Source organism: Arvicola amphibius, chromosome 2 (assembly GCF_903992535.2).
Source record: "Arvicola amphibius chromosome 2, mArvAmp1.2, whole genome shotgun sequence".
In the NCBI taxonomy this organism is placed as follows: domain Eukaryota; kingdom Metazoa; phylum Chordata; class Mammalia; order Rodentia; family Cricetidae; genus Arvicola; species Arvicola amphibius.
The window spans coordinates 136,548,670-136,571,954 of record NC_052048.2 but is presented as its reverse complement, the minus strand read 5'-3'; the positions used below and the strand labels follow the sequence as shown (position 1 = coordinate 136,571,954).

General features: G+C 43.5%; 1 protein-coding gene across 1 annotated transcript; it reads right to left on the bottom strand.

The window, feature by feature from the left end:
* Positions 1-16,574: 16,574 nt before the first annotated feature.
* On the bottom strand, positions 16,575-17,588 carry Neurod6 (neuronal differentiation 6). Its single transcript, XM_038320770.1, has one exon. It carries the CDS (start codon positions 17,586-17,588, stop codon positions 16,575-16,577), a length of 1,014 nt encoding a protein of 337 aa, XP_038176698.1.
* Between the last annotated feature and the right edge of the window lie 5,697 nt (positions 17,589-23,285).

The window sequence follows — 23,285 nt, the reverse complement described above, 5'->3', positions numbered from 1 at the left end:
TTACCATTGGGTTACATGTATGTGGGGAAACTGAGGCCCAGAGAGAATAAGACACAAGAATTGCTGTATCAGGGAGCTAGGGTCTCATTCATGTGGTGTGTATCTCAGTCTATGTTTTTATCATTCTTGTTTCGAAAAATATAACTGTGTCGGAATGGTAGTGCATACCTTTAATCTTTACACACAAGAGGCAGAGGCAGGCAGATCTCTGTGATTTCCAGTCTAGCCTCTTCTACACAGTGGGTTCCAGGTCACCCAGAGCTACATAGATCTTATCTCCAAAATTTTTTTAAAGCAAATAAAAAATATAGCTGTATTTAGAATTTTATGATCTATCTGTTGCCAGACAAAAATGCTGACTGGGTTCTAATAGCAAATAAATTCAATCTTTATGAATTGAAGGCTCTGTATAGCCAAATATGTCTTGTATTTATCCAACTTGGGAAGGAATTCCACATTTCTACTAGTGATATCTATTGCTCATTTATTTTAGTCTGTGTTGACTGCTGCCTTCTCTTAGTTTGAATACATTGGCTTTTTTGATGTTTTTGTTCCAGCTTTAACATATCTTTCTCTATACCTTTCAACTCTGGAGTCTCTATACCTGCTTGAACCTCATCTAGCCTCCATGGCTTGGCACGGCACTTCTTGGCACTACGTCTATTTCAACTCTAATCTAGATGCTGCGCTGGGTTTGTGGAACCTGAAAAAAAAAACCCAAAGAGAATCAAACCTGAAAGCTGTGCAATCAGACACCAAATGAGCACAAACTTAAGTGAGAAAAGGAAACTCAGCAAACTAAACACTTCATATTTTACAAAGTCAGAAGTGTGTATATATACTATTTAGTAACTGGTTGATGACAATAAGATATCCCTTCCTCAAGTTTTTTTTTTTTTGATGAATCATTTTCATTTGCTTGAGAATTTTTAGTAGAAAAAGAAGCCAGTCTTTCCTCTGCCTTAGCTGATCAAAACACTGCTTTTGTTTAATGGTCCATAATTTTATCTGCATTTTCTGTGTGTAGAAATAAATTTAATGATTAGCAAAGACGATATTCTTCACATATGTTCAAATCAAGACCTGACAATCTTACATTTGTTTATTGCACATCCTAAAATAGCTTTACATATAGCAATTAAAACAAATCTTTCTTTTTAGTTTTATCAAATGTGCTATTGTGTCACGGGGGAAAACGGGTGTTGCACTGAGACATGGATGGGACTAAAAGTGTCACTTGTAATGACACAGAGTGATCTTTGGAAGGACTTTCCACTAGCTAGCTGGTGGCTTCTTGGCTTTCCTCCAGTACCACACATGGCAGATGCTGGAGGACACACTCCTGGTGTGACCTGACCTCTGCTACTGTGGCTTTGTGCCTCAGTACAGGGTTAGTCCAGAGAGTGCAGACGAACATTTCCAGGGAAGCCGCATCTAAAATCTGAATACCGTTTCCTGTCCTGTAGAACATGCAGAGGACAGTGACCATCGAACTAGCCACAGTGACAAATAATAGACACCCACATGAATGTATCGGAGTTAATGCAAACTAGATGCACCCCCTAACTGTGTCTTCTTGGTCAGGCTTCTAAAACGTCAAGAACATTCAGTGAAGAAGAGCTGAAGAAATGCTGGCTGTAGCAGCCAGGATCCCCAGGTCCTGGAGCCCACAGATCAGAAAGCTCACAAAGATGCTATCGCAGCTTCAGGAGGATGACTCAGTGGGACAGACATGATGGGGCTTGAGCAGGTAACCATACTGACTGCTCACAGTTGTTGGTGCAAGGGGGTGGGGTGGACAATGCCCCAGGATTTACCCCTTGCTGCAATCCTGCTCCTCAGTAAAGATCTCAGAGCAAGGTTGCCGCAGACAGTCAGGGTGGACGCCTAAAATGCCTGTGATCACAGAGCTAAATGTTAGGTGTCAGTGAAAAGAGATCATCCCTGGGAGAAAGGAGACAAATGTATTTGGGGAGAGAGGAGCAGTGGCATCAAGCTCAGAGAGAAGCATTCGAGCACACACAACATAGGACCATGCAGATGGCCAGACACCTTCTTAGTACTCATCATTGTTGTCTGGTAACTACCGTTGATCATCTTCTTCATTTAGTACAAACACTGTGTCCTGCAGAGTCCTGGGCCAAACGATCTGCAAGTCCACATTTTAAATCCCAAGAGGTTGACCCAAACATCAGAGTTTTAGGAAAACCCAGGACAGCAATCCTTGTAAAATAAAATGAAGTGGTCTTGGTTAGCTTCATCTCTCATATTTGCCATCCAGTTTTCTGAACTCAGCCATGCAGCCCCTCATTTCAGCATGAGAAGGCCTGGGTTTGATATTCTGCTCACTCTGATTTCTGTGGCTTTCTGGCCGCACATTGGCTGGGATGGCTTCTGGGAGGGAAGATGGGAGCCACACCAGGACCCTGTAGTGTGGTTCCCTGCTAACTATGAGCGCCTTCTGCCCTCTTAGCTCCCTGCACAGCGATCTGCCCTTCCCAGCTCAGTTTTCCTTCCATCCACAGATAGCTGAGAAGCACTCACTGGTCCTAGTAATAATCTCTTTGTGGATTCACCATTCGTGCATTCGACTCTACACGGTGACTCAAGTGCTTGGTGTGTTTGGGAAACAAATAAGAAATTGGTACATTAAACCAAAGAAAACCCACCCTTATCTTCTGTGACAGGGAACTTGGTCAAGACACAGGGCACATTGTGGATAGATAAGTAGATTGGGCTTAGCGCTCATTGTGTGCCTGCTATTCTAAGAATGGTATAGTGGGTACTACAAGGACCAGGACTTGCAGTCTGATTGAAAGCACACAGCTTTGTGTGGATCCATTCAGGATTTGAATGAGTCATAGAGGAAGTAAATACAGTATGGAGTGCTAGGTTACATTCCCACCAAATCAAGACGGGATGAGGAACACTTGTTCAGTCTAGGGAAGTGTGTGAGTGTGGGTCGGATATTCTATTCTCATCCTCTGAAGTTTTCCTGTCCAGTGTCTTTCCCAGCTTCTATAATGAGCCTTCCACATACACTGGTGGTTCAGGTCTGTGACCAGCAGGGACCCTTGCCCATATTCTGGCTCTATCTCCAAAGGGGTAGATTTACAACACTGCCAAACACTGGTGCATTCAGGTTTGTAATAAAATGTTTAGTGAAATCTAGTTGATTCTTAAAATTATCAAGCAGCTATGATGCTGCATTCTTTGTAGGGAAGGCAGTACTTCATGAAAATAAACTGCACCTGAACCTATACTACTTTTAATAGTGAGAGGCAGGGATAGGAGACTTGTCTGATGTGGCCACACTGGGAAGAGGTACACAGAGATTCAGTGAACCTTACAAGTTTTATCGTCCAGCCTGACATAAAAGTCGGGTTTAAATAGAAGCTAGAGGATATGCTAACTAAGCAGGGCTTTGAAAGTGTGCTCCCTGCTCACCACTGTCCCAGCTCCAATCCTTCTTTAAAGGTCAGTGACCAGCTGTAAATCTTTCTCCAGGGACAAGCTCCATCTCTGGCTGTCCGCTCTCCTCTGGGTGTGCCAGGGTCTCAACCTAGTTTTCCTCCAGAAGGAGGTTCCTGGGAGAATTCTAATTTCTTGGGGGTCATTTCTTCTAATAGATAGCTGGGGGGTTGGGGCAGGTGGCATGCACCTCTTTTCAGAATATATCCTATCTGCCTGGCAGTCTGGTTATGTCCCCTAGTCTTTGTTTTAATTCCCCAATCTTGAGATATAATATGCATGCGTCTGAAACAAATTTTGAAAGAGTGTAATTGAAAGTGAGAATGTAGAACCCCAGGCGAGGCTCCCAAGCCTCTGCGTGGACATTTCAAATGCACAGAAAATTTACGGATGTTTACCGAGTTTGGGACTGGACAGTTTGTGTGAGAGACTAACCTAGCTGTGTGATGTTTTTATCTGTGGGTTCATTACAGCAAAGTGGTTCTATTTAATAACAAAGTGTTTGGCTATGATTCCAAGTCTGCCACTTGCTGACAGCACGTGCTAGTGAACCAACTAATTTCTCTGTCCCCCTCATCTGAGAAGACAGCTACATTTATTACGACAATGTGTCAAAAATTGATTTGTGTAACATGAGGCTTGAAGGTATCACTCCAGGCTGTAGGGCTGATCTCCATGGAGACTGCTTATCTAGCATCGGCCAGGTATCATGCGCAGCACTGAGGAAAAACCTCTCTGTGACCACAAAGGAAGATACTATCTCAACATACCGAAACAAACTCCTCATAGAGCCTTCCTTTACCCCTTACTCTCAACTAATTTCTTCAGATATCTTTGTAGATTTCCTTAATAGCTCCATATTTTATGGCTCAGGATCAAACCCCAGGCCACCTTTGCACCTTATTGATCATTGAGACCAGCAACCTCACTTCTTTCCCAGGTGAACATCATGATTGGCTGAACATCAGAGCAAAGGTTAACCCCCCTGCAACCTTAGCTCCTTTCTCCTTGCTTCTCCATTCTCTGCCTCACCTGTGTGAAGTAGAAATTAAAGAATGTAGTCAACAAAAAACCTTGAGTAGAAAAATGTCTGCTCTTAGTGTTAACCGACTTTGAGGCTCCCTTGTCAGTCTAACCTTTGCAAGAGACAGCAGAAAAGGTCAGGAGGGCTGATGAGGTGGCTCAGTGGGTAAAGGTGTCTGTCACCAAGCCTGATACCCTGAGTGTCATCCCTGAGATCTACATAGTAGAAGGAAAGAAAAATCTCCTGAAATTTGTCCACTGACTTCCATACATATGCCAAGACATCCTACCCCACTCCTGGCAATAAATAAATGTAGCAAAAAAATTGAAAATAATACTATAAAACTAACAACATAAAATGTAGTGGCTTAATCACAGACTCCACCACCATTCACATGGGATCCAGGCTGATTCCGTAAGGGGCGTACTTTGGCGTATCTGATTTCCTGTCAGGGACGACAAAGCAGGAAATCAGCTACAGTCTATGGAATATGCTAGCAATTCTAGGAGAGCTGTGCAAGAGACACAAGGTCCTCAGACAATTCAACATTACAAGAAAAACTAGGTAAGATTCGGGATCCTATTTGTTAGGCCTAACAGTGGAATATAATTGTCAAGTTTACTTCTGTCTTTAAAGGACTAGACAGTGTAGCTCTCATTCACTATGGAGCCTGAATTTTCTTCAGAGCTGAGACTAGCAGGTCATGAAGAAGAGAGCTTAAACTCTGAAGGGTTTCATTTCCACCTTCTTAAATCAAATGGGAATGTGTGTGTGCACTTGTGTGTGTGCGTGTGTGCATGTGATCTGTGTGATTATATATATGTACTGTATGCATGTAATGCGTGTAAATGTTGTGTATGTGTATGTAGGTATATGTATGCACGTGTGGTATGAGTATATATAAGTGTGTGTATGCATGTGTTGTGACTATATGTAAGTATGTGTGCATGTGGTGTGAATATATACAGGGGTGTGTGTGTGTGTGTGTGTGTGTGCGCATGCATGAGTGTGTGTATGCGTATTCTTTTTCATCCTCTCAATGGAAAATGGTGAGAAAAGGAAGGGCACAGAGAACCAGGACACAAAGGGGACTTTGGGTGCCTGCTGAAGGCTGGCTTAGGTTTCTGCATAAGTTAATCTCTAAGCAATAATAAGCCTATAGATTTAAAGCATGTGTTTGTCCACCATGATGAAAATATATAAACAATTCCCCAAATCCTCCTTCTTCCGCTTAGATCAAGCTCTCTGACTAGCCGCGCTGGGTATTCTGCAGCGAAGTGAAGGAGTGACCAGAAACCCCAAATTGAAGCCATATGGAAACTTGCTGTGCATATTAAATTGTGTGTAGCAGTGTTAACAGCATCTTGATTTGTGGCTGCAAGTAATAAATAAATTATATTAATTTTGTAGCTGTGAGCTAATTTCTCCAGAATTACTTTTTAATAACCAGCATCATGTTCGCTGGTAAGATTTAAATACATTTAGGAACAAATTTGTAGACATTTAAGTAATTCTAGATTATCATTTTGAAAGCTTAAGGGTTCATTTACTAGTTCCCCCAACACCAGACTTTAGAGCAGAAGTCCTTTGGATTAGACAGGACAACTCTGTTGAAAATGGTGGGTGTGCCTTTTCAGAGGCGGTCCCTACCTTGCAATAGCCAGGAGGGAATAGACTGGTGCAGGAATTTCTTTGCCCTCGTTTTTCAGGTGCTTTGTCTTTATTATGTAACTTATTGTTTCCCCTCATTGGGTAGGATGAAGCTAATTGTGTTTTGATGCCAGCAAGAAGCCTAGACTACTGGGATTGGCCCTGCTAAGTAAGGCACTGCAACCTGGAGGATGCATGAGGTCTGAAGGCAGCACCCAGAAGCACTGTTCATTCTGTTCCCTAGTAACGGTGGCCTCTGTCCTACTTTCTGTGTCCCAGATTCCTCCTGGGGGAGACAACCACTGTGTGCCCCTATGTGAAGACACACATGCGAAGTTGTTACATGTGCTGTCAAGTGTGGATGTGGTCTGTTTTCCAAAGTTTCCTACTCTGGGAGTTTGGTCCTCACTCATGTGTGGTGAGGGAGGAGGAGCCTCGTGAGAGCTGCTCTGGTCAGTTGGATGCCTGTTCTCATTAATGACTGTGGGATCCTGGTCTTCCTGGCTTGCTGTTTTGCCATGCAATTGCCCCTTCTTGCATGCACTCTTCCACAATGCCGGCTATCTCTCGGGCTTCCCCAGAGGCTGAATCAACCTGACTTTTAGCCTCCAAAATGGTGACCTAAAGGACTTATTTTCTTTGTAAGTTGGGTGCCTTGAGTCTTCTAATGAAGAATGAGAAACAGGCTAGCAGCGCACACAGCCTCCCCTGGAGGAGCCTCACTAAGAATGAATCACTGCTGTCAGTGTCTGAGTGTGGAGCACAGATCTGCCTTCTGTGAACTCTGAGCTTAGACAAATTGCTTCTCTGCTCTGAGACTCCATCTTTGACTGCAAAATAAAGATTTTACACCAAGCTTGTCTGTCTGCACTGTGGGGGGCTGGGCAAGGTTGGGTGAGATGTCATGTGACAGTGCTGAGGGGCCTCAGCAGTTCCAGTGCCACCTCAGGGTTACTGTATCTTCCTGAGAAACAGCCTCACTGGGTTATTTGGAGTGGAAAGGATGGGTGTGGCCTCCTCTAAGTCAAATGGCCTATTTTCCATCTTGTTAGGCTCGATGCCAAAGGAAATCTCCGAAAATAGGAAGAATGGTGACAAAAATCTACTTTAACAAAAATATTAGATGTCCTTGAAAATGCACTAATTATTCTCCATATACAGATATCAAAGACTCCCCATAGGAAAATAGTATTTCAGACTTAACAGGTTTTTTTTTTTTTTTGAGACAAGCTATACGTACTAGTCTGTTTTACATTAATATAATGAAGTAGCCGAGACAGTCTCCAAATAAAGAAGTGAAGCTTCTTTATAGCCAGGTGTGGTGGCACATGCCTGCAGTCCTGGCACTTAGGAAGCAGAGGCAGAAGAATCAGAGTCTAAGGCCAGACTTATCTATAAAGTGAGTTTCAGCCTGGGTTAGGTAAGACCTTGTCTCAAAACAAAGCCATACACAAAACAAAACAGATGAATTATTGACTCGCGGTATTACAGGTGAAGTGTTTGTGACTGGGTGGCCCCATTGGTGTTGTTATTTGTCTTAATCCATGTTATAGATTTCTGTAGCAGAATTTCCAAGACTTGGTCATTTGTAAAGGAAAGAAATATATTTAGTTCCCAGATCTGGTAATTTGAAGCCGAAGACTGGGTAACTGCAGCTGAAAAGGGCCTTCTACTGTATGGCAACAAGAGGGAAAGGTAGAAGGGCAAGAGGGCAAACTTGAAAGGGACAAACGTGGGTTATCTGCCTTGCTTCATAATGCTCCTGTCCATCAAGAGCCTCATTAGCCCCTTTTAAAGGCACCACATCCCAGCACTGCCACCATAGCCATTTTCAGTGTGAGCTCTGGAGAGGACGTGCCGTATTTAACCTGTAGCATCACTTATGGTACCGTTCCTGCAGTCATTCTGGAAAGGACTCTCAAGCAATGGCTCCTGATAGAAATGGACAGCTCTTCCGATGGGTAGTTACCAGGGGAAACCACCACTGAACATCTTTGCTGTCTAGCTCCTTGGATACGGCCTCATGTGTTGTTGTTTCTCTACATGGATGCTCTGTAAGCTTCCCCCATCTCGACTCCCCCGTCTCCTTCCCCTGGATCTATTTCTGGGTCCTGCAGCTCTCGCTCTATGATGCTTCCAAATTGCAAAGCTGCAGTAGGACCCCATTGCATGGGTCAGGCTGCAGAGTTCTCTGCAGATCTGCAAGACTCTTGTGCCCTGGTCTTGGCCAGCTTCTCCGGGCTTCTCTTAGGCCTATCTCCCTATGACTCCAAGCGCTGTTGATCCACCAAACCTTGTAATCCTTGACTGTAATGTGTATCTCTCATTCATAGGCATACACTGCTGCCTGGAGCTCCCTTCTACTAGCCTCATGTAGGGGTTCTGAATACATGACAGCTCTTCCAAACCAATAGTTTATCGAAGAAGTCCACTCTGCACTTGCACCTTGTGTGGCATCTGTGCAGAGCATCGGGGTAGGGTGGTGACTTCATGAAGGGCATAGACATCTTCTCTACACTAGAAATTCACGAGAATGGGCATCTATCCTCATTGTACTCCTCACTGAATCTTCAGTGCCTTAAAACAAAGGACAACCAAGTAAAGGCAAAAATAATAATTGAATGAAGGAACAGTCCCCCTTGTGGAGACAGAAGACTGTGAAGACCAAGAACCCTCATCCTAATGAGGTTATTTAGATGCAGCACAGTTCCCAACGTGTGTCTAGATCACTCTTAACTATCTGACTAGGACAATGAGAATTTATTTTTGCCTCAAAGTTTAATTTCTCAGTTGTTTCTGGTTAGTCTATGGTCCCACGAGATATTTTTTGATATGACATTAAGACACAGGGACTGGAGTTGTATGTACTTGTAAGTCTCCCAGCTATGCTTATACTGTAGTTGGATCTAGAATAGTCCCCTTAATCCTGTATGTAAAAGATATGATCCCTAATGCATGACACTTAGAATGTGGTGGAAACTTTAAGGGGTTGGTTAGTATGGGATGTTTTAGGTCACTGGTTGTGATTTGCCCTGGAAGAGGATTGTGGGAACGTGGCCTCTTCTTTTTGTCTTTTTCACTTCTGAACATGAGATGGAGAGTCATGCATTTCTATCAGCACAGGTAACTGACTGAAACCTCCTAGGGCTTTGAGCCACAATAACTCTTTTATCTTTATCCTATGCATTTGGTGTAGTAAAAGAAAGCTGGTTACCATCTTTGGTGGTGAAATATGTCTGGCACTGGCCCTCCAGGCACATACATGGACTGTGTAAGAGGCTGATTGTGTTTGTGAGGTGGATCCTGAGAAGTGATCTTCTAGAAACAGATCTCCAAGTGATAGTGATGCTCAAGAAATCTTGGGGACCTGGTGATTGCAATAATGGACCAGATTCTTTTTTTTTTTTTTTTTTTTTTTTTTTTTTTTTGGTTTTTCAAGACAGGGTTTCCCTGTAGTTTCTAGAGCCTGTCCTGGAACTAGCTCTTGTAGACCAGGCTGGCCTCGAACTCAGAGATCCGCCTGCCTCTGCCTCCCGAGTGCTGGGATTAAAGGCATGCGCCACCACTGCCCGGCTAATGGACCAGATTTTTGCAGGCATCAGTAACCAAGCAGGTTTCTCCCTATTCCTTGTACTTCACTGTAAGAATACTGAACTTTCTCAAACACAACAGTGCCTGATCCAAACTCTAGAAAGAAATTAGAAACAAAGTCCTTGACACAGCATCCAGCAGCTTAGGAGGCAACTCAAGAGTTTGTACCTTCCTGATGTGATGGAGTCTGATGTATGATATAGCTCAGATGTGATGGAGTCTGATGTATGATATAGCTCAGCTTGGAAGCAGGCTACAGGTACTGTAGAGTGTCACCTCTTCTCTTTCTATCCCCCCTCTCTTTCTGTTTCTCTCCCCACCACACACAATTTTTATATGAGCTGGCAATACTTTCACATGTGTATATATGTAAATTCTGTGCTATTGAAATACACCAGTAATGTCCATTGGGCTACATTTGTTTCACAGCGTGCTCCCCAGATCTAAAATGTACTTTGGACAATGTTGTTTACAATGTTTGCACCTAACTAAAGTGTCTTACACTAATGTATGAAAGCTGTAGCTGCTCTCTTCAGAGAAGAGCTTACATTATTGAATCAGCACATCAGCTGATGACTCTTCTCATAAATGATGTCACTTAACCTTGGCACAATCCTGGAGACACATGTGTCAATATTCTTACTTCAAAGGTGAAAAATCTGAACCTTATTGTGGTTTCTCAGTGTCAGCTTCTGTTGGATGTGGAAGGCCAGCAATTCTTAGCAATTTTCCGTGTAGAACACGAGTTTAAATCTCCATTGGAGTTAGTAAGTCAGGAATTTTCTAGTGCTGTGTAGAGATGCAGAGAGGGTGAGGCATTGACCTGGTTCCCTAGGATTGAATGATCTAGTCAAATTTGCATGTGCAAAGCAGCTCAAGACTCAGGGAAGACTTGAAATGCCGTATGTCTTGGGTTGAGTCTACACGAAAAGGGCTGCGGCTTGTGAGCAACAAGAGGCCGGTACAGCAAGAAGGCATGAGGGTCATGTGGAAGATGACCTAGAAGTCCGTGTGATTTTGAGAGCTTGGAGAAGAGGAGGAAGAACTTCCCCAACAGGTAGACTACAGCAGACAGATGTGACAAGCAGGCTCACACCCAGGGCCTCATTCTTTACAAGAGACATAGGCAAGGCTGTGGCATCTTGGCTCCTAGATGTCCACACCACCTTTACCGTCATCAAGAAGAGTTTGTGTGTACACTGACTCTTAAGACACTGTCTGAATAAAGTCTGTTGTTGCTTTAACAGAGTATGCTGGGCATCCTGTCACATGCTTGTGATCCCAGCACCAAGTACCCTGAGGAATGGGGAGTGTGAGCTTGAGGCCAGCCTGGGCTACATACTGAGCTCCTTTTCAAGAAATTAGTTAATGAGTTGTTGAAAGTAATAATCACCGATCATTGCTATAATTAAATAAACCGCAGGGTTAAAAGTGGCCTTCGTTACTGAAGGGTTGTGAAATATTGCTTCAGGGGCGGCTTTCTGAGGATCCAGATATTATATATGCATATTTGATTTTATTCACGGCTCCCCTTTATTTCTCTGGCAGAACTCTAATCTTGTTCCTTTCTGATTTGGGCCAGGCCATGAAGAAATTCCCTGACTTGCTCTCATTTGATAAAAGGTTCTAAGACCCTCCTCATTCCATAGGTTTCTGCTCCAAGCCCCAGAGGGAGATAATGTGCATGAGGAGGCCCAGAGATGCTGGACTGGACCCTGGCTCTCCCCACTCAGTCTATCAACCTTAGGCCGGACCCTTTTTGTCCCATCACATTTACATACAGATAGCCATGCTTCAGTCCTACTTACCGATAAAGTCTCTATAGCAACTCAAAAGGTTAGGATTTAAAGGGAGTTTCCAGATTGTTGAGCGTGGGCAGTGGTGGCAGTGGTGGTGGTGGTGGTGGGGCTTCTGGAAGGAGACATTCCAGAGAGGGCAAGGCAGCTCCATGCTTTTTCCCCTTCTTCATCCATGTCCGTTGCAATATGTCCTAACAGTAAACATGAGCATTTCCCTAAGTCCTAATCTGCACTACGAGGTTAATCGAGAGCTAGGAAATGTTCTTACTCCAGAGAGGACTGATCAGAAACATGGGTGAAATAACCGTGGATTGTGACTGGCCTCAGAAGAGGCAGGTGGTCTTGAGGACCGTGCCTGCCACAGGGGGTCTGGTGCTGTCTTAGCAACAGAACCCTGTGGGGTTAAAGGACACTCAGCTGGTGTCTGCCTCAGAACTGCCTGTGAGCTTGTTCTTGTGGAGAAATCCCTACCCCTTCTGAACTGATGGTGAGACAAGAGGAGACAAAAAAAAATGGACTTTTTGCTCTGCTTTGTGACCATGGGAAAGTGGCACAAAGCTTCTGGTCCTCAGTTTCTGATACTACAGAAGTCCTGTGGTTATAGCAATCATCACCTCTTCATGATGCTCCTCGAATTACACACGGCCAGTGTGTGGAAATGCGTTGTTAGCTCTAAACTGCGGTAGGCACAGTTGTTGTCAGTTTTGATGTGGAAGATGTAGACTGAATGAAAAATTAAAATGATTGTCTTTTGCCAGACAGAAAATGAGAACCATGAGAGGTGTTACTGAAAAGAACTGGTGTACTGGGGTATTTTAGGAAAGCTAATCCAGCAGTGGAAAGATGGGGAAGGAGAAAGAATGGAGAGGGGGAACTAACTTGGAGGCCAGTACATTGGTCCAGGCAAAATCAGCCTGGATCCTGAGATCAAGGGGATGACCAGATAGAGAAGGAAATGAGGAAAATATTCAGTATGATTTCTTTCATATACAGCTCACTGTCGAGGAAGAATTTGAACTTTGCTATGAATTTGGCTTTCTTTGTGTGGGAGAGAGGAGACACTATGCACAGGGAAAGTGTCAGACACGGTGAGGCCAGCTCGGAAACGGATGCATGAGGCAACAGTCTACACTTTTGATCCTTCCCCAACCCAGTCTCTTTTGGAGGCTGAGTGTCCTAGATCTAGAAGGCTGATAGTTAGCAAGGCAAAGCAAGCAAGCAAACAAATAAGTAAACACACCCAATTGTTGGAACCTGAATACTACCTGCTTTCCAAAGTAAGAATATGTATTTTTCATTCAGAGAAAGGTGATAAAAGACAGACAGAGGAAGTAGCTTCGTGGGAAAGCACAAAAGCTCAGAAGGTGGTGTCAGCTAAAGGTAGGCTGGTACCCACCAGATGAACCCATGATGTTTTACCAAAGTGTTAATCTGAGCATTGTGGGGGCAAGATGAATGGCAGGTGGCACACTTTCTTTTCATGCCTTGGAAACATGTAAGAGGCCCAGGGTCATGGATTTAAAGATGAACCTACAGGCTAGGAGATCCTGGGAACCATTTAATAACACAAACATATGTGGTTCTGGGGAAAAGGAGGCTTAAAACAGCAAGATGATTCTAGAGTGGGGTGTAAGGTCCCAAAAAGGGGAGCAAGGAACTGGGTCAACAGCAGAGGTAAAGACATGGCTGGACACCTCTCCAATCTCATCTTCTTTGATTTTACTGACTGGACCTGACAGGTTGAAATGCACTCTGCAAAAAGAATAAGCATCTCGTAGTTTATGTTAATCCTAGTGGACAACAAGACCCCAGTAGACATCGTTTTACATAGCACTTCCATAAATATTTCCAAATGGAGAGTGTATCCTTTAGCTGCTTCCTGTCCTCCTTAACTGGATTGAGGAAACCTATCCAGCCCCAGGAGAAGGACCTTGTTGGTTTGGATGACAGCCACTGTGAAAAGCTCAGAAGGAGGGATGGTTTTCTTTTCTGTTGAGTGGTGGAGGGTTACACCACCTCAAAGAGCAAGGATGCCTTTCAGACCTAACTGAAGCCATGCTTCCTGGCTCCTACCCTGCACCCTTTAAGCCCTTCTGTCTTCGTTTCCACTGGAGTGGCCCCTTCCAAAGGAGTTCCGCAGCATAGCTTCCGTGAAGCCTTGTATGATCAACTCTCAGGATTTCTCAGCACTGTGAACTGCTGAAGTAAACTGACTTAGGGCTACAGCGACACGTAATGGGACCTGCTGGGTGGTTCTAGTCCCGGGTTCAGAAGAGGCATCTAAACGCAGACTAAGCATGGGATCCTCCCAACCCGACTCCAGCGGGCCATACAGCAAGGGTTAGATGAAAGGAGCATGCGCACACAGGGCAGGTATGCCCAGATTCTTGAAGGAGCCTCCAGTTCTCTTGGGTCTACGTCTGAGGTCCCCATTCTCTAGCAGGAGTTTCTTGTGAACTGAGCATTGAGATAAGACGCTTGCCCAGAACACTGGATTCTTCCTCATTAGGCCAGCTGCTTCTTTTCCTCGCTCTCCCACTTGCCAGAAGGGAGACCGAAAACCTATCTCTTGTTGCAATCTCTGCTTCCAACAAGAATCTATGACCTTGGAAAGAACACAGGTTTCAAACGCTTGTCTGAGCCAACAAGACTCCAAGCAGGCGCGGTGCTGTTCTGGTCAAGCCGCTGGGTAAACCACAGCAAGGATAAGAGACCAGAAGTTCATTTATTCTACCAGAGAAGAAATGATACTGGGTGTGTGTGCGGTGGTGGTCGGTGGGTGGGTTCGTGGGGGCACAGAGATTTCCTTTGCAGATGTCGCTTCGCTTTTTTTGTTGTTCTCTCAGATAGGGTGAGCAGTGACAGGGCTCCTAGCATTTAAAGGGACACAAAAAGTTCGGCACTTCTGGACCCAGTCCCAGGGAGAGCAGGTTTTGTGCGCATATGGGAAGAAGCAGGAGCAAGTCTTCCTGTGCCCAGGCAGGCAGAGAGGACAGAAGGCTCTCTACCTTGGGCAAACTTCTCTCCATTCCGGCAGGGCACAATCCCTCTTTTACCTCTTGTTTCCTTCCCCCTGCCCCGTTGGGAGTGGAGTGAACAGGTGCTCACACACCCGCTTGGAGGGGCCGTTCATCACTGACTAGTCCCGCACCAGCAGCTGCTTAGGCGGTTCCCGGCTTGCCGGAGGCTGCAGCGCGCACCGAAGGCCCAGAGCTTCCAGCAAGGGGATGGCAGGGACAGGGCGACTCAGCTGCCTGGAGACTGGGGCGCCGGCTTGTAGCCTGTACCACGCCTTCAGTCTCACCAGCCGCCAGTCGGGAGGAGCAGGACAGGGTCAGTTCTGGGCAGCACTAGGGCGGGCTGGAGCTGCAGCCCAGTCTCCCTGTCCCCCTTGCGGTAGACCAGTCAAATGGAGATGCCACCCCACCACACCTCCTCATCCTGGTAGGTTGCAGGGAGAGTCCCCAGGACACGGTTGCGGTGCAGGCTAGATGGGCGCGGCCCCAGGCTTCAGGGGCACCCACTGCGGGCGGGACCCCGGCCAGGCAGCCTGAGCTCCAGAGGCCACCAAGGCAGGCGGAGGTCATCTGCGTCCTCCCAACTCTGCCCCAGGAGCTTGGCTGGGTCTGTGCTGGTTTGGGCGGTGCCCGCGGAGTTCCGCGGTGCGGCACACGTGTCCCGCTGTCCTCCCCAGGCCACAAGATAACCACTTCCCGCACCCGCACCCCGGGAAGCAGACCTGCCCCACAGGGTATCTTGGACGAGGTCAAGACCATCTTGCTTCACTTTTATTCTAGGAGCGGCTCAGTCCTGTTTTAAGATATTAATATGTCTTTAGACATATTAAACTAAGTTTTTCCTTGCCTTTTGTTAAGAAACTTTTAATCACACAGAATTTAGGTTCTAATCGGCCGAGCGTTTAACTGGTCCAGAGAAAAAGCTTCAGTTTTTAACACTGGCTCTGGGGGCTGTTGGAAAACAGCCACCGAATTTAGGCTGCAGTTGAAGGTTAGCAGGATTTACCATTGTTTCCCCAGGGGGGTTCAATCCTCACGGGTGCCTTTTCTTTCTTTTAAGATACTTTCAAAAGAAAATTCTGGAAAACGCTTTGACTATTTTTTTAAAAAGAAATTTGTTTGAGCCTTTTAATCCAGAAATATTTTTAAAATGGGGAGGAGGAGGCACTGGAGATTGACAGCAGCTGTGTGTCAGGAAATAATAAGTATCATGCAAAAATATCACGGCTAATAGATATCCTTTAGAAGTGGAAATATCTATGTTTAATTGCTTTTAAACTGTAGGGTGGAAAACACAATTATACACTATAACGAACCTGTACAGAAAAATCTGGAACAATACAAGTGCTAGTATTTTTCTTCATGATTGAAATAATTGTCCCCAAATTATGATACTGACAACCTCCCCCAAACACTGTGTTTCCTCCTGTGCAAATGCTTGAAGAGGAATAGTTCTTACCAGTCGAATACATTTAGTTTTGTCCTTAATAAACAGAAAATTGCATAGCTTTTAATATGGTTGTACATCCTCAAATGCGTCTTTTAATTTCATGGTTAGCTCTCGATATTTTAAAAAACTCAATTTTCAGAGATACATATATGAGTCCTAGTAATTATAAACACATTTTACTCATTTGATTTTTATAACATGCATTTTCATAATTACTGTACAACTGAAATAGACATTGAGTTATGCTGTGTGCATGTCCTTACTCAGCAATATATTCTTAGACACCTTGTTCAACAAATTAAGTGAATTTAAAAGAAACTGAAACAGGAAAGAAAAATCCTGCCAGTAGAAAGATAATCACAGTGTGATACAGACAAAAGGGAAGGAATAGAGGTTCTCATACGAAAAAGAGATTTATTATGACATAGAAAATGTTCACAATCGTTGAAACACACTTCGGAAACTAGTAAACACCTTAGATAGAGTTGTGCCAATTACTCGGCCTGCAAGCATCTGCTTTGTCTTAATTAGAGTGGGAGGTGAATGACCACTGTTTATTTTCATTTTCCTCATTAATTATGAAAAACTGCATTTAATTCATCTTGCATAGTGAGAGATTGGCTGCGCAGATGTAAGTCATAAGGGAAGTGGCTGTCGGTGGGCAACCTGAACATGGCACCCTGCCCAAGGGGACCCCTGGGTGGCACTGCACAGTAATGCATGCCATAATTGTAATTTTTGCCATAGTCCAAGGTTTCTTCTTGCTTCAGGGAAAATATCCCATTATAGTTAATTGGGGGAGGACTTAAGGGACCTTCAAACTGAGGGCTGGCACACTCAGGGGAAGTACTTTCATAGAAGGATTCATACGCACTGCAGAAATTGTAGGGTTTCATGGACTTGGAATTATCAAGAGTCCCATGCCCTGGGGGAGTGGCCAGCTCAGGGCTATGGTAGGGTGGGTAGAATGTAGAGTAGGGTGACCTTGTGTGGTGTGCAGCCTCCCCACCCTGACCCATCAGGAAACTCCTGGCGTTGAGCTGTAAGCAGCCTGCCACCAAGTTTGTCGTTGGCTGGGAAAGACCTTTGCATAAGTTTTGGACGAACGTGAGCAGATCTGGTCTCTTGCCAATCCTCAGAATTTCGGAAAGTGCCCAGATGTAGTTTTTGGCCAGCCGTAAAGTTTCTATTTTGGACAGTTTTTGGGTTTTAGAGTAACAGGGGACCACTTTTCGCAAATTGTCCAGAGCGTCATTGAGGCCGTGCATCCGGTTCCTCTCGCGCGCATTGGCTTCCTGTCTCCTGAACTTGACCCTTTCCAGTCGTAGTTTGGTGGTCTTTTTTTTCCTGAGACCCCTCCTTCTGGGCAAGCCATTTTCATCTTCTTCTTCTCTGTCTTCCTCCTCCTCCTCTTTCTCGGTTTCTTCTCCAGGGGCCCGTTTAATGCTCTTTCCTCGAAGGACAACTTGTTTGGGAAAGCTCTCTGGTTTTTTAATTTGTTTCTGGTCCTCGCATTGTCTAGCAAACTTTCTGCACATCTGGGATTCGGGCATTATGACAGACTCGTCAAACGGTAGTGTTAACATGGTTCCTTAACCTTAAATTACCTGGAAAAAATGCCAGCACAATATTTAAAGTGTTTTCATTTTTAGAGTTGATCTACTTCAAATTTATTTAATGACTTAATCACAAGGCTCTGAAAGCACATGAAAAAGACTGATTCCAGAACTTGCATTTATATTAAATAAAAAATTGTGTTTGCATAGATTAGAAATCACAAAGACATTGATCCATGCAGTCACATTAATTTATACAGGCAAATTATCAAGAGAAAAAATAAAAGGATATACCTATTAGAAATCATCACATTTCCTATTTCTCTTGGATTTTAAAATGGATTTTTAACACACACGAAGTGAAGTTCAAGCAAATAAAAGCATGATATAATAATGCAGACTTTCATTAATTCTAATTCCCCTGAGAACAAAATAGAAGAAAAACCAATTTTTAAAACGAAAGGTGCTACCTCTCTCTGAAGCTGACAAATTTGAGAGGTTTTGTCAGAAAAAATATCAACCCTCCAACTTTGTTTCCTCTTAACCTTAAGCTAGAAATTTTGATAAGTGAGTATGGAATACACAAATTTAAAGGAAATATCAATAAGATCCATTTTTAAATTGAATTTTTTTTCCTGATGAGTAAAGAAGTATGTAAAAAGAGTACTGTTTTCTCAGCCTCAAGGAAAGGGATATTAGGCTAACTCAAAAATAAAACTATAAACAAATGAAAAAAACACAATCATTACTGACATTCTTTTAAATCAAAGCAAATGTTGCGACTGCTTTAACATCTAGGAATTCCCCCGATGTAATTGTCTGTTTACTGCTGTTCCGCTCCCAGTGTTTTTGTTCTAAGAGCCACAGAAGTCTCCCTCTAGCTAATATCGGACAGGAACGGTCCAAGGATTCTGCCTGCAATTGTGCACGTGTGTTCAGAATCCCAAATGAAAGGGGGAAATAATTTGTGTTTAAAATGCAATTTTGGTTTTTGTTGGATAAAGCAGCAAATATTTTTATCTAAAGTATTCAACCAAATAAACATATTAAAACAGAGACTTTTAATTTAACAATCTCCAGCCCCCTACATACACACACACACACACACACACACACACACACAAACACACACACAATGTCCACACATTTACAATGTTACATAATAATAGTGAAAGTATGTGATAATTACATGATAAGAATGAAATATGATAAGAACTTATAGATGGTAAAGAACATAGAAATACTGTAAGACAGTGATACTGTATCTTTAAATACTTGCATGCAAAGCCAGCATCAATTGAGTATATCTTTATTTATATTACCTTAGGTTTTAATTTCATTCAATAATCAGTTTTCATTTTGTATCTTCCAAATCTTTTCAGGCTGAGTGTCGCATCGTCTCCTGGAGCCTCTAGATCTGTGTGTATCTGCACTATCTCATTGATCTCTAAAAAGTGACATTGATGCCAACTGCCAGAGCTGGTACCCATGCCATCTGCTAGTGACGTCACAGGGCAGAGAGAGCCATGTGATCCTCTCTTGGGACCTTCATTCTGCACTGATCATCTGGCATCCCTGTAAGTGGGTACCAGCATTCATGCATCAACACAGGAGGTTAGACTGATAGGGAGAAAAATCTGCACCAGCCTTTCACATACAGTAGGTGCGTTTCTCTTCGAGCTGCTCGGGTCTTACTGGCAATCTGTAGAAAGAGCTGTTAGGGATGGCTTTCGCCCTGCCAATGGTACAACTGTTTAGCAGTCGTTAATATTCCATTCATTCGCAAGGTGGGCTTTTGTGTGAGTGAGAGAGGTTTTTGTTGTTTGTGGGGTTGTTGTTTTGTAAAGATCACCAGCTTCACCTCGGTGGAGCTGGGTACCAGGGAAGGTGAGCCTGGTATGGGAACTAGAAGCTGAGCTTGGGTGCTGAATGAAACCAAGATCGGGGTCGACAAATGGGTCCGCAAAGGGCTCCCTATTTCTCTGTTTTGTTTCACGGCATGCAACTTATGGGTTTGTGTCTGTGTGTTCTTCTACTCCAGACTTCTTTGCTTCTCAGGATTTCAGAACAAAAGATCAGTTTCTTTATCTGGGGTCTGTGAAAGACATCTTCAAATGCTCCCTTACACTTTCTGCCGTCTTTCTCAGAACTTTTCAGAGAGAATTTACGCAGCCAGAATGATACACAGACCAATTGCAGAGCCACAGTGAGTCTCCGATTAGATTTGAAGCTACATGTTTGTGCCCACCGCTGAGCCACTAACTCTGCTCAGTTACCCTCCTGGTCTCCTGGTGTTAACCTGCTTGTGCCTTCTCATTTCAGACACGAGAAACATAAAAACCATCACTTACGCTTGCAGCTTGATTTCTGCCTTTCCTTCATTGTCCCTTGCCGGTGCCTTTTTAACGAAGCAGGACAGAAACAGTTAAGCGGAGCTGGCAAAGCCCTTCGAACAGAACAGGATGCAAAGCGAGAGGCCAACCCTACATCCTCTCCTCTCTCTGCTCCTCTGAGATGCCTCCCTCCCAAACGGACATATTATTTCAGGAATGCTTATAAAAGGCAAAAAAGTGAACTTTTTAAAAAGTGAAAAAAATAAACAAATAAACAGAAGCCTTATTGTTTGACAGCTGCATAATCTCCGGCTCTGAAGTGAAAGAGTATGCTTTTGGTCTTAGTATAATCCCTGGCAGCCTGGCACCGCTGAATCTGTGTTAGCATTCCCCTTATAAATCCCACCTTTGAAAGGTTTAGGATGCTGCTGCTTTAATGCACTTTGGGTCCAAATTGGCACCAAGGGCCTTCCCCGGATTCAATTGTGCTCCTCTTGCTCCCCTGTTCATTTCCACCGCCTTTAAAAAGTTTGCCTGACATTCCCTGAACCATTCTAGAAGTTGACATGAAGAAAGATGCCGGGTAAAAACGCATAGTTTGCCTCTCTTAAAGGGGGAGTAAAAAAAGAAGTGTAAATTTAAAACAATAGTAAGCCTCTTAATTTATAGGTAAAACAGGTAGGTGGGCCTAGCTCATATTTGGAAAGTAAAACACGTAACATCAGTACTTTTAGAATTTGCAGCTGAATATATTTTTACTAATGATGATATTGAATATAATTCATGTTGTTTTTGGTTCAAAATCTAAATATATTTTTGTATCAATGCCAAAGAATTTCAATAGAAGGCCAGATGCAGAAATCAGTTGTCCTCATGTGTGATTTCATTTTTAAGTGTGAAGGAGGGAAAAGATCAGAGTCCTGAGCTACAAAGTAGATGGTGCTGGCTTTGAATCTCCCAGGTTGCACCTGTTCTAAGTCCCCAGGCGCTACATTGTATTGTATCACAAATGCAAATGTCAAAAGGCAAGGACAACCTGATTTGATGTGTCCATAGAAAATTATCACCAATGTAGCAAATGTAAGGACTGATCCTGTATTTTATCTTTACATGGGCATAAAAAGAGGGTAAGGATGAATGAATGAATTGGTGACTGTTCCGTTCTTGCCAGTAACAGGAAAGAAAACCTTTGGTAGTGATGAGGTTGGGGACAAAGCTTATTCAAGTATTTTGATTATCTATTAATTTTTGAGAGACTTAGTTTTTCTTTATTTTTAAAATGAAAGAAAAAAGAATAAAGAGACCGGGATGGGTATTGAGAATTAGCATGTGAAGATTTAGCAAGGATTCGGTGTGTTTGTACAATAACTTTTCAAGAAATGTTGTTATGCATTTTCTAGGGTAGTTCCAGGTATGCAAATGTCTGTGGTGTCTGTTAATATGCGTTTGTACCATCTACCAGAGTGACTGTTCTAATCTCTGTGAAGAACGCATATTAACACCAAGACTCCAAACAGATTTAAACACAGATACTCAGAGCCTGGGCCAGGAAGTTGTCCCCTCCTCGATCACAGTTCTTCTCATTTCACCGCCATTGTTTATACCCAAATTCCCCTCTCTGAATTCATTCTATTCTAATTTAACTGCTGTGATGATTTTGTTAAAATTTTTGTTGTTGTTTCTGAGGTCATGAAATTTTGCAATTTTTTCAAGTGCTCTGTGCCTGTCATCTCCCATCTCTTGCTGTCACCAGCTAAGCACTCATATATTAATTACAGAAATAAGCTGCAGACAATTTAGACATGATTTTTGATTTGGGATTTTGCGAGAGAATGAAAGTCACACGTTCAGAAATGGAGGTCCAGGTGTTGTCATTCCTGGCTACCCTGTGGCCACCTGTGTCTTGTTTTAGCATATGGGGCATTCCTGTGCATCCGTGGCAAAGGGCAGCAGGGCAGAGTCTCTAGTGAAACTTCAGAACACAGTTCCTTCTGCAGATGTGGGTGCGTCTGAGGAGCTGGATATTTTCTTCTTTGAATTTTTTTCTCTTTCTTTCCTTTTCCCTCTTTCTTTATTCTTTTCTTTTCTTTTCTTTTCTTTTCTTTTCTTTTCTTTTCAACCTTTTTAGGCAAGTGCCCCAGGGAGCCCCGAGATTGGCTTGTATGAGCAAGCTCAGTGGAGGTTTACTGAGCTTTAACTCTTCAATTCCCTCTGGACTGACATGGTTTTATGGTGTAGCAGAGTATATCCCACTTAGGAAAACAGCCCTTGGATTAAAGAAAATCATTTAAATAATTAAGCAAGTCAGAAAACATCCTTACTGCTCCTGATTCCTTTAAGGGTTTAAAACAGCTGGATGTAGGTATGGCAATGTTTTGTTCACACCCTCGTGAATAACCCTCGTGAATATTACATAATGAATGGGCCTTGAAATCCCCTCAGGTGACACTGGACTGCAGGGCACATGGCCTGCTAGTCTCCCACAGGCCCACCCTGCCAGTCCTCTGCTGCAAACTTTGTGCAGAGCAGTGCTGGTCTCTTTCCAGAATCGTATTTTATCATTTTCCCCTACAGAGTGTACTTTTCACTTATTCTTCAAACCCATGTGTTAGGACCATTTTCTAATTTGTTATTAAATTAAAGCATCTAAAGGGACGGACTGGAGACTTCTACGAATGTAAGAAAATGGGTCTGAGTAGATGGATTGATTTTAATCCATTCTAAAGGAAAGAGTCAGTACTTTATTATCTTGTGTGTTACTACAAGAAAATGTCTAGCTTCCTTTTGGCTTTAAAAATTAGGAAAACTTATTTGGTGAGCCTGATTTTGACTTTTTAATGATACTGAAGTAGTTAATTTTTGTTATTTTTCAGCTTATGTAATGTAATGGTTATTTAATGTGTGAATGGGGCAGGGGCTGTGTGTATGTAGGTGAGTGTATGCACTGGAAGTCAGAGATTGACACTGGGTATGTTCCTCTATCAAATCTCTGTCTTGTTTTTGGAGATAGGATCTCCATCACCGAGCCTGGAATCCACTGGCTCCGTGAGAATGGCTGTCAATGAGCTCTGGGAACCTGACTGTCTCAAGCCCTCAGAACCAGAGCTGCGGGTATCTTCTACCACACCCAGCTTTTCTGTGGGCTTTGAGGATTCAAACTTGCACACTTGCACCCTTTATGCATGGAACCACCTCCCCAGTGCGCAGTCAACATTTTTAAATGGAGAAAATCAGAAAACCATTATGTTTGTCTTGTTACGTACATGCATGCCATGAGACTGGAGCAAGCCCTTAAGACAAGAGATGCTTTTGAAGGTTTTACAAAAGCAGCCCTTTTCTGGGACGTGGCTCGGGATGTTCTGAGACTTGTGACACTTTTTCCTGCTTCTGTCTT